This window comes from Ambystoma mexicanum, chromosome 14, assembly GCF_040938575.1.
Source record: "Ambystoma mexicanum isolate Mex_15411 chromosome 14, UKY_AmexF1_1, whole genome shotgun sequence".
In the NCBI taxonomy this organism is placed as follows: domain Eukaryota; kingdom Metazoa; phylum Chordata; class Amphibia; order Caudata; family Ambystomatidae; genus Ambystoma; species Ambystoma mexicanum.
The window spans coordinates 667,344,116-667,356,591 of NC_090940.1; the positions used below are offsets into that span (position 1 = coordinate 667,344,116).

Sequence of the window (12,476 nt, forward strand, 5' to 3'; positions counted from 1 at the left end):
AGAAGGTGGTGGAATTTGGCCCCGCGCTACAACTGATCGAGTCGAGTCCCGTCACTGCTGGGCCTAGAGACCTAAGCTACTCCTCACTGATGAGGCCCAACAAGGCCGAAACATGTTTGGGGATGCTTGTGGTCTCGTGCAGAAGGGATGTGACCTAGCAGTTCGGGCTGGACTAACCCTTTTGGGGTGGGGCCAAGCCTCATTTGCATATGGTCTTTCCCCTTCTGTAATGGGTTGGCAGGCGAAGAACGATGGTCTTGAGGGTTGCCCAGAGCAATGCCAGTGGGTAATTCTAAACCTTCCAGTCAGCACCTCTTTGTTTTTGGTGTATCCCTGCAAGAAGTGGCATGTGCTGATGCAGCGGGCAAGGAGTGCACAGAGCTTGTCTTGCAGGAGAATGAAGACTTGCCAATGGGTATAGAGACTTTAAAGGGGTACATCAAGGCCAGCAAGCTTGGGGGGAATGGGTGAGCTCAGCATTGTGGGCAAAGGTTTAGTTGCGTGATCTTGCTTCACGTTATGTTATGGTCACTTGTATAGCGCACGGCCGCCCGATGGCATCATGACTGATTCACAATTCATAGGGCAACTGGAAAGGCCAAGGTCTTAGTTGAGGAGCCCCTGTATCTGGAGGGCTGCGGATGGAGACCATGGGATTGTGGCCCAGAGTCTGTTTATCAGGCAATGGGATTGAGGACTGATGCCACTCAGAGAGCTGCAGAGCTGCTTGTTTCTTCTATGAGTTCCCTTGTTTTCTGCTTTCCTGTACCCTACTACTTGCCTGGTGTCCTTTGGCAAGGGGTGGGAGGAGAGCAGAGCTGCAAGATCTTACCGCTATCACTGGGGAGTTTGTAAAATATAAATTCAATATTTCTGTTGCAGAAGTGAAGATCAAGGTTGGCGTCTGTTGTAGTTGAAGGTTTCTGTAAATCGTTTGACTATTTGTATCAGAAAGAACTATCGATTTGATGAAGAATAGACTTCATAAAGGTGGTGGCGTTTGGATTCATTTTGGTTTCATGTTGTCCCTTTCTCAGAGTTGTCTCAATGGCTTTCCTTGAAAGTGGCGCAGTGTTTGGATGACTCATGTTGCTCTCCTAATCTAGACTTTCTGCTTTGAATGGTATTTTGCAGGCTTGGCTCCATCAGTGTTTCTGATTTCACATCCAGCTGGAAGGATGGGCGCGCCTTCCTATCCATCGTCCATGGCCTGCGGCCGGACCTCATCGATATGGATAAAGCCAAGAGCAGATCCAACAAAGAGAATCTTCAGGAGGCCTTCGCGGTCGCGGAACGCGAACTCAAAATACCAAGACTTCTAGAGCCCGAAGGTAAGGAGAACTTCTAGGGGGAGGCGGTATCAAGGTATACTAGGCCAAGTTGCAGATATTTCAGGATTCAGGATGGGGTAGGCTATGCTGATGGTGGAAGATTCTTATGAGAGTATGTCATAGAATATAAGATATCAACCACAGTTATGAGTCTTTTTATGGAAACTGTCTACCAAGGTAAAATAATGTATTGTAGTCAATAACACATCTTATGCAACATGGACACAGAAAGGAGGGCCAAGGACACACTGAGTACCAAAGCCCACTGCCCCCCACCCCACATGCCCTCACAATGGAGAGGAGAGAAGAGCTGTACAAGCAAGAGAAATGGGCGTAGGACTACACACAAGTAAAGCACTCCAGGCAGCTCAAGGAATAGGTGGTAAACAAGGGTACGCGGGCAATCAGGACATGCCAAACCACACTGGCTCAGGACATAATGAGTGCATCTAGAAATAGTACACCCAGAAACAAGGAAACACGATAGAACATACCAACCTAAGAAGCCAGCAATGATCAGGAACAGAGTCAGCAACCAACTAGATGGCAGCATTAATGGCCAACGACGGGATGAAGCAAATCCATGATCACATAGCCCTGAATCTGGATTGAAAGAGAAGTCTGGCACTTTGCAAACAAACTGTAGCCCTATGCCAGAAGCCCAGAAGCCCAGCCAAAGAACCAACCCCTCTTTCGGCAAGGGGTGTGAGGCTCAGTAGGAAGAGCAATGGTCTGGAATAACAACAGCCGGGTGGGCCATCCTCCTACTGTCAACAAAATGGGGTTCTTTTGTCCGCTTGGAACTTCCCTGGTGTGTCAGTTCTGTGTCTAAGTAAAGATCAACCGTTTCCCTAGTTTTGGCAGGAGGGGCCCTCCTGGGCAGTAGTTTTCAAGCTTCAAGCTGCCGTCCCATGCTTCAGGGAGGCCTAAGAAGAAGCCCTACAGCAGGGAGCATCAACTAAAATGACAGAAGGTGTAAGTCCAACAGTGAGAGCAGGAAGGGCGTTTGTAAAACGCATACACTGGTTGCTGCTCTTGTATTCAGACCTTTTGTTGCACATAGACAGTTCACTTGATAGGAATTTACCTATTTTAGGCATTTTAGAAGTAAGTTTTAAAAATTGTTTTTCCAAATCGTTTTTAAATACTGCCTGCACTTTATTTGCCCCGTGCGCCTAATACCTGTTCATAGCCCTATTTGGCCAAGGTGCATGTTTTTCATTTTGCCACATTGCTGTGTAGTCCAAGCATCTCAGTTAAAGTATAAATACGCCTACCAGTAGTGTTGGCGCCAGCGCGTCTCTATGGCGCTCACACTGGTTGTGGCTGGTTGTGTCTGGGGCCCACACATCATCTTCATCTAATATACTTATTATTGTGTCATTTTGTGTTGGCTCTGGACTCTGCAGCTTCGATGGTTCTCTCTGTTATCACCTCCATGGATTTGATCAGTGCTGCAGTAAACTCCCCCGCTTGCGCTTCTCGCTCTCAAAGTAAAACTCAGACTATTTTAGCTAAACATCTCAGTACGAATTTTGGTAGTAACAACATTTCTCAGTCAATGATACCATCAGGCCTGCTTATTAGTAATATTATTATGTGTTCTTACTTAGCTAATGTTCCTTCCTTGACTGATGAGTCCAGGACTTTGTATATCACTCATAACCTGTTAAATAACCTGCAGCCTAAACTAGAAGCAGTATTTCTTAATTCAACATTGGTTCATGATAAGGAGGTGAGCTTAAGATCAGAAGCTATTCGGAAGATGGACAAAACTGTACCCCTCTAATTTCCACTACGATTACAGATAATGTAATCCATCAGATCGATGTAAACAGGATCCCACAAGATGAAGTTAAAGCTTCCTCGGCCAATGCCTGGCCAGCCATTCAGACACATGCATTGAAGTATGCATCACTAAAGACCCGCTCATTGGCTGCTCATGCACTGGAAATAGCGGACTTCAATACTGAACATAATATCGATGTTTCAGCTACCATAGACTTCTGGGTGAGGGACACTACTACTGGGTGAGGGACACTAGTACTCATGCAGCCTCCTTAGACACCCCACATGGTTAGAGTTTACTAGGAACAGGAAGACCTGCAGCGATGCAGTGTCATCTTTCACGATTCTTTGCAGATTCCCCCTCAAAACCTCCATCCATTGGTAACTGCAAAGTATCATTAGCCAAAGTTAAGGTGAATCTTGCCACGTCTGTCAATATTATGTACTATATAGATCCCCCCATTATAACCCCTGATTTTGAAGAACTTATCGCTGCTCTCAATGAGAATTTGACACACTATTCCCATCTCTTAGTATTCGGGGACTTTAATTATTGGCTGAATAAAAAATCAGACTCCACTGTGACTTTACAGACCACAGGGATTCAACAGCATTTCAAAACCACAACGCATGTGGACGGAGCTGTCTCAACTGAGTGCGATCTTATAATGTGGACATCGTTCCTTCCCTTATCGCCCATTGCCCCTGGTCACATCACCATTCTGTGTCCTTTGAGGTGATTATGCAAGGAGCTTTCCCTCGTGTTGATTCCAATCCACGATCACTGAAACATGGGCGAAATCTAGAACAGCGAACTCCATGTCTTATGGATCCCGACTGGCGCCTGCACTTACTAAAATATCAGCTGGTTCCAATGTCAAGACGACTAGAGATTGTCTTCAGCAAGCATTAGGCGATGCGATGAATACACTCGCACCCATTCAAATTAAAGGGATCACATCAGAAAGTTGCAGACACCTGTGGGTTTAACAACAGTATAATTGAATGCAGGCAAACAAAGACACACGCAGAAAGAGCATGGTGGAAGACTCCAGGTGAGTTACTGCCTCAAGCTTATGAATCCGTAGTGAGGGATTATTCGCAAGCTCTCTTTAACATGCTCATGCATTCAAAGAATTCCAACGGACAAACCATGATCGAAGGAGGTCTGTACAACTTTGAAAGAGTTTGAAGTTAGGAGTGCATTGCAATGTTTGCCCCCATTACAGAAAACTGGTGTCAAGTGATACAAGACAAATTCATGAATACAATAGTAAAGCATGAGCCAGCAATACATTCACTTAGACTCTTGCTATACACGGATAGTAGGGTGTCGCTTTAATGTGAGGACTGCAATATATTTTCCTCCTTCCTCCTTCCATCAAGTCTCAGATATGAACCATTGTTACCAATCTCAAACCTACATCATGCATTGGTGACGCCTGCCCGCGTGCGACACTAAAAGATTCTATTGACCCTCTGCTGCCTTCCATCATACCGATGGTCAATGCTTCCTGTCAGGAACCACATATGCCGGGTCATTAAGAGAATCATGGATTACTCCTTTACTCAAAAAGGAACAATTGGATCTGGGGATGTCAAGTAGCTGTAGGACATTACTAATGCCCATTCAATATGAAGATTCTTGACAGAGTGGTCTACATGCAGTTGCAAGAATATATTGAAACACTTATAATGGGTTATCGGCAATCTCGCTTCAGAGCTTGCCATAGCACTGAGTCAGCTCTACTCCACTTTAAAGAAAATATTATGCATCTCATCGACGAGGGGCTTACAGTGCTTCTTCTACTTTTAGATCTGTCAGCAGCATTCGATCTTGCTGAAAACTCCCTCATGGTTAAGAGATTGAGGGAAGTAGAAAACTGCTCGGAAAATTCAGCGGTCTCATTTAAGTCTTTCTTGGGCCCTAGGATAGTGAGAGTGGCTGTGGCTGACTCACAAGCACGCTCAGTCATTTTGGAGTGTGGTGGCCCCCAGGGATCTTGGCTCTCCCCGACAATTTTTAAAATATATATCGGGACTCTCTTTGATCAACTTGATAATATCGGCGTGAGTTACACAAATTACGCCGATGACTCACAAATCCTGTTTGGATTGATTGGTACTTGTGCTGATGACTTCAAAGCCATGAATGAGATTTATTTGACCGTGTAGAATTGTATGGCAAATAGCTCACTCACCTTGAATGACGGCAAAACAGAGCTTCTCATTGTTGGCTCTAGGCCCAGGCTAAAACAATTGTCATCCAGTTACTCTCATCAGTCCAACAAATGTTCTGGGGTTCAGCATTTCCTAGCTTGTCTGTTAATCTGGCTGTTCTATCTGAAAAATTTGGCGCAAACTTACGGCAATAACCAATAAATCCTAGGAATGCCCTGAGGTCTCTTTTCGTCTTGGGTGTGGGGGCATTTAGGATGTCTTTCAGTTTTTCTTGCTGGGGCTGGGCGGTGCCGTTCCCTACAAAGAAGCCGAGGTATTTCATGGCTGATTGAGCCAGCTTACATTATATGATGTGATATGATGACATGGCATTTATAACACGCCAATACACAAGTGTTTCAAGGCACCAGTTAAGCCGCCCTCTCTGAGGGTTTTCATAACAGTAGAAAGATGAAAAAGATGGTCTTCCCAAGTTTTACTATAAATGACTGTATCAGAGTAGGGCTGTAATATCCTGTCCATAAGTCATTGGAAAGTGGCAGGACCCCCATGCAGTCCAAAAGTGAGGACTTTGAATTGGAATAGTCCCATTGCTGTTGAGAAAGCTGCCTTTTCCTTATCAGGTCCATGTACAGGGACCTGCCAATATCCCTTGGTTAAATCTAGGGTTGACAGGAATGTGGCATTTTCGAGTTTATCTGTCAACTCATTGATGCGTGGTATAGGATATCACTGAAGGTGGAGATGGCGTGGACCTCCCTAAAGTCTATGCAATACCACCAATAATTATCGGATTTAGTCAACACCACAACAGGGGAGGACCATGGACTTGAAGAGGGATCAATAAAGTTTGCCTTCAGCATTTCTTTAACTTCCTCAATTAATATTTGCTTTCGTGTTTCTGGGATGTTATATGGTTTCAAATGGACCACTTTGCCCTTTGGAGTTCTGATATAATGATAAGTACCATGTACTCTTCCTGGTTTCTCGCAGAATACATCGGGGAATACCATAATAAGGTCTTTCAAATGTTCTTGTTTCGGTTTAGATAGTTATTGGGGAATCATTTCAGAGTTATCTATCTCCTTGGGTACCAAACCAGACAATATAGAGGAGGTAGTGGTGGAAGGATTTATTTTTGACTCTTTTAGAAGTTTACATAGTAGAGGTGGGTCTTTTGTTTTCTATCGGTTTGGTCTATTCAATAGGTACAGGTTCCTGTTTGTTCTAGCACCTCATAGGGCCCATGCCCCTTTCAGAAAAGTTTATTTTCAAAGGTAGGTCAGAAGGACTAATACTTTCTGTCCCACTGAAAATTATCTTAAATGTGCCTCCTTGTCATAGGTAGATTTCTGCTGGGCTTTGGCATTCCCCATGTGAGTGTGGACTAGACTTCAGATGAGTTGTTTGTGCTCTCGCATTCGGGTAGCCGTCTGTGAGATGGGAATTGGTGCCTCTTCTCTTTCTTCCCAGGTCTCCCGGAGCATGTCTAAGACATCTCGTTGTTCTCTACTGTAGAATAACTGTGCATCTTGAAAAACGAATCTTCGTTAGCAGCAGAAGCTGCTCTCCCTACCTGGCATTGCGAGCTAACTAAGGCTCTTGCCGGCAACGCAGAACCAACGCGCTTCCTGGAGGAGGCGGGGCTACGGCGCACTTGTGACCCAATCACGACACTCTGGGCTGCCTCATAGGACAGAGGCTGCCGCCCGCCCAGTGTATTGTGCATCTTGAAAAACAAATCTTCGTTAGCAGCAGAAGCTGCTCTCCCTACCTGGCATTGCGAGCTAACTAAGGCTCTTGCCGGCAATGCAGAACCAACGCACTTCCTGGAGGAGGCGGGGCTACGGCGCACTCGTGACCCGATCATGTGACTCTGGGCTGCCTCATAGGACAGAGGCTGCCGCCCGCCCAGTGTATTGTGCATCTTGAAAAACAAATCTTTGTTAGCAGCAGAAGCTGCTCCCCCTACCTGGCATTGCAAGTTAACTAAGGCTCTTGCCGGCAACGCAGATCCAACGCGCTTCTTGGAGGAGGCGGGGCTACGGCGCACTCGTGACCCGATCACGTGACTCTGGGCTGCCTTATAGAACAGAGGCTACCACCCTTGCAGCGTTTGGTGGCGATGGTGCAAAGAAGCTGAAAACAACACCAAGAGAGATTAGATAATACTGTCAGTGGAGACTGCGGGCAAATAGCCTTTGATCCACTGCAAGAAACAACAGTCTGAGAGGCATATCCAGGAAAAAGGCCCTGATATTGGAACCCAAGAATACAGCTCTCCAATAAGAGAAACAAAAAAATAATAATAATCCAATAGCAAATCCCACAATACTAATAACCAACAGCATAAATCACAAAGTAAAGACCAAAAACCACATACGAGAGAAAACATACCCTACAGCGCAGGAACGGACAAGAAAGTGTGCTCTAACAAACCCCACTCCTCGAATGACACGTACAACAAAGCGCGGGAAACCCGCCGAATTAACCCCCCCGCACATGAACCTTAGAGGAAAGACAATGGAGACGCCAGAATTACAACACGCAATGACCAAACCAGGCGGTAGCAACAAAAATACTACCCTTAGAGAAAACAACATCAAAGACTAACCGACCACTATGGAAAACAACACCAAAAAAAGTGGAGAAACAGAAAGAAACCATACAGCTGCTACAGCAAATGAAAGCGAGGGAAACACCAGTGAACCTCCATCTCCAATCATGAAAGAAAACACAAAAGAGAACTCCTCAACCAAAGAGACACAAAACACACCAGAACCAAAAGAGAAGTTTGCAACAAAAAGTGAAAATGAGACGCTTGCTACAGGAGATTCGACATCCAAAAAAATAGAGACCATGAAGGTGGAACTAAGCAACAGAACTACCCCCAGGCCAATGGACAAGAAAAAAACAAACATGGAGGAAGAGTTAAAGGAAAATTAGAAGACGCCTAATCCACCGGCCCTACAAGAAGGAAAGGACGGAAAAGAAAGAAAACTCATAACCCAGCAGGAAAAAGCTGCCAAAGCACAAAAGAAATGGCAGGCCCTGTATGAAAGTCGCAGACACTCGCAACAACTCGACCCAAAGAAAAATGAGCAGACAAACCCTAAAACTGCAAGATTGTCACTTGACATAACAGAAATCGAAAACCTAATGAAGAATCATGAAAGAAGAAAAGAGGTCTTCGTTAGCCCACCATCAGTCGCAAAGAAAATAGACACAGGTCCTTGGACACAAAAGCCACAAAAAAGGAAAAGTACCAATACTAAAAGAGCAAGATTTCTACAACAGAGACAGAAGATCACAAAACAAAAATAATTCGAAAGTCGAATATGTAGAAACACAAAATTCAAATCTAGAAATACCTGATAAATTCAGCTGCGACCAACGTACTGAACATGAGTTAGCATCTATACCCACTTCAATGCTAGATTTACAAAATATGTTGATAACAACTACAACACAATGATTATTGCCATATATGAAGCAACAGGAGGCACTAGTAGACTCAATAAAAGACCAAACAACACTCATGGCATTGATACATTCAAAACAAAGTTATTTAGAACAACGCATGAATAAAATACTGGAGCGACTAGACACCGAAGCACAAAATAGCCACCTATGGCAAAGCAGGCTATTTGATATCGCCCGCAGCGACAGAGCTGAGAAAATAGACCTGACTCACGCGCTAATTAAAATGATGACAGCAGCAAACCAAGAGAAACCAACGCAGAAGGCTCATTTAAACCACCAAAGTCTATGTAACACGACAACACAGCAAGAAGAGACAGAGAACAGAGAACCTCCAAAGCTACCAGAAAGACATGAAGCAAAAAGGAATCCCACCCCCGCAGAAATAAATTTAATTGACCTTACCGGGGAACCCCTCAAGGAAATGAAGACAAACAACCATACAGACACGGACAAAGTAAAAGAGACCAATAAATCAACTGATGGCAAGAGACTTATACCCCACTCGAAAGGAAAAGAAACGTATGAAATCTTTTCGAAAGGAAATAAGACACAACCTAACAGAGTGCAGGATAAAAAAGGAACACCCAACAAAAAGAAAAAGAAAAGAGGTTCACGAGCATTCTTAAGAAACTTAACCAATCCTCCAAAAGAATCACATCCAAAAATGAACAAAGTAACACAGCAGAATAAACAAAAAAACCTTGAACCCAAAGAGAAAAGGAAAAGCCTAGACCACAATGAAGTAGACACAGAAATAGATGAATTAATCAACCTATCAACTTATACGGAAGATGAAATTGATCAATCTGAAGAAGCCCAAATCGAAATTGCAGAGGCATTGTTGATTACGGTAGATGAATACGAAGAAGAGCAATCAGAAGAAGACCAAATTCACGAAAAATTAGGATATGAAATGACACTTGACGAAATATCTAAAATTGAATGGGAAGATGACAATGAAACAACATCGGATGGTAATAACCATCTCACACTGACAAGGCAACTCCAAAACAACAACGATGATGATAAAACAAACGATGCACAAATAGAAAAAGTAATAAAACTACCAATTTTTGTCCTCCAAAAAAAGAGCAGACTGAAAAAATAGACAAGAAAATAAAACTAACAAGAATAACAACAAAAAATGGCAATCTAATCATGAACCGCTCCAATGTGTTAAGATTGATACAAGCCATCCCCAACATGAAAGAAATCACAACAAAAGATATACGAACAGTAGAATTCTGCGACGAAATAACAACGGACCAAGTGAAGATTTCCTTTGATTCTGAAAAAACACTGAACAGAATGATAGATAATAAAGAAATCTGCAAGCAGCTAGGCTTCGAAGTGACTCTGATGAAAGAAACGCAAAAGACAGAGAGGAGGAAAAAACAAAAAACAGTAAGCTGGAGCCAATCTGAGACGAACCAAAGTATGTGCGAATTGGATGAAGTCTATGAGAATACATCACCAGAAGACAAGAGCGAAGATGACATGTATGAGAATAAAGCAAATGACAATAAAGATTACCATAACCGTCATGACCTTTACAGAAAATATGTAATATGGAGACAACAAGAGAACTCACACGTAAATACAGACGAAAGATACAACCAAGGAAGATAACAATTAAAAGAAGAACGTCTGCATACTACCACGCTATGCTCATGGAACACCCGGGGACACAGCCATTTATTTAACACCACAAATCCAAATCTCATAGCGGCTGACATATTCTGCATCCAAGAATCATGGATAACGCAACAACCGATAGCAGATGGATACACCATACTAATAAATCCCGCAATCCAAAAGCAAAAAGGCAGACCGTCCGCCGGCCTCCTAACTATAATCAAAAACGGACAAAACATCGACATAATATAATATAACTTAAACCTGTGGATACAAATTACAATACTTAAGCACCAAACAGATAACAAAGAAAAAGAATCCACATCCGAGAACCATAAGAAGGATCGCTTATGGGCACTAATGAACCTATACTGGAACCCAGCAGGAATAACGGATGTGAAATTTATAGACACAGTAACATCAGCAATAGACAACACCAAAGGAAAATACAACGAGATAGAATTCATAATATGTGGCGATCTAAACATCCACATATTCAATGAAAAAGGAGAAGAACCAGAAAAATCTCACCTGTCACCCCGAGCCAAATGCTGGATCAAAGAATTACAATGCAGGAATATGAGGAGATCAGATAGCATCTATACAACTACTGGAAGGCAAAAGGAAACTTGGGCAAGAGGCAAGTCCACCGCCATAATTGACTACATATATATGACCGAAAATATACATGAAGATCTGAGGGAATCCAGAAACATCAAAACAGAAGTAAGCGACCATTACATACTGGAAAGAACGTTGAACACTGGAAAAACAGCGAACAACAAAGCTGACCCAACAAAAATTGAAATAAACAACGGAAACAACAGACTAAGAATTGGGAAAAAAAAGAATGGAAGAACTGCCAAAAATAATGAATAACTCAACACTAGACGAACTAGAAAAAAACAACTATGGATGGCTATTTTTACCATACACGTGCAATAAAATACAAAATGGAAAGTTAACAACAAAGAACCACACTCATGCATACAACAAAAAAATAACAATCAAGAAAAGAGAATTGAGAACAAAAACAAAACTACTAATGAAACAAAACCTACCGGGCAAATATAAGGAAATCAAAACAGCAAAACAACATTACAGAAATTGGATAAAGCACAACAAAGCCATGATAATACAAGAGGACGCAGAGAAGATGCTCCAGACACTAAAGAATAGAAATACAAAACAACTATGGGCGTTATTACACGACCAAACCCAAACACAAAACAGTATGGTCTCTGATGTACCAGAAGCAAGATGGACGGAATATTTCACAGAGATCTATGGGAACAACAACACAACAAAAGAAGAAAACAATACACAACAAAACATATGGCAATGGGAATGGGACCATGAAGATCTAAAAAAGGCGATTAATACCCTAAACACCTGCAGAGCCCCAGGCCCAGATGGTCTTTCCAACACGATAATCAAGCAGAATGCAGCAGTGTGGACAGCGATATGCGAGAGCATCTTCAAGATGACACAAAACACAAAAAAGATTCCAAACACATGGAAACAAGCCACTATAATACCCATATTTAAGCAGGGAGAAAAAAAAAGAACCACAAAACTATCGACCTCTGGCGCTCCTAGACCCTTTGGGTAAAATTTTTGCAAAAATACTACTAGAAAAACTAGACAGATGGGCAAACAAAGAAAAGAAATACGCAACAAGACAAACTGGATTCATCAAAACACTGGGTACAAACATCAACCTATTTTTACTAAACATACTGAAGCATGAAGCCATAAGAAACAAAATACAAATCTACGCAGCCTTCGTAGACTTACGGTTAGCTTTCGACTCTGTGAACAGAAACATTCTATGGGAAAAACTGATCGCATGGAAGTGCCCAACTGACATCATCGAACCGATTAGACTCTTATACGAGGACACCAGTGTTAGAGTTAGACTATCGAAAGATGGCTTACTCACAGAACAAATCAGAACATGGAATGGACTAAAACAAGGATGCCCATTAGCAGCCACTTTATTTCACCTCTACATGGCAGACCTTGAAATAAACATCTATACACCGCAAACAAACCCTC

At 42.8% G+C, this 12,476-nt stretch overlaps 1 protein-coding gene across 8 annotated transcripts in view; it reads left to right on the forward strand.

Annotated features, from left to right (window-relative positions):
• The window catches only part of SYNE2 (spectrin repeat containing nuclear envelope protein 2), a 1,840,150-nt gene that overhangs the window by 272,203 nt on the left and 1,555,471 nt on the right, over positions 1-12,476 (forward strand). For all 8 annotated transcript variants that reach the window (XM_069638223.1, XM_069638224.1, XM_069638227.1 and 5 more), the window contains exon 8: positions 1,135-1,331. In XM_069638223.1, the coding sequence (XP_069494324.1) occupies positions 1,135-1,331 (197 nt within the window). The remainder of the gene's footprint in view (positions 1-1,134; positions 1,332-12,476) is intronic.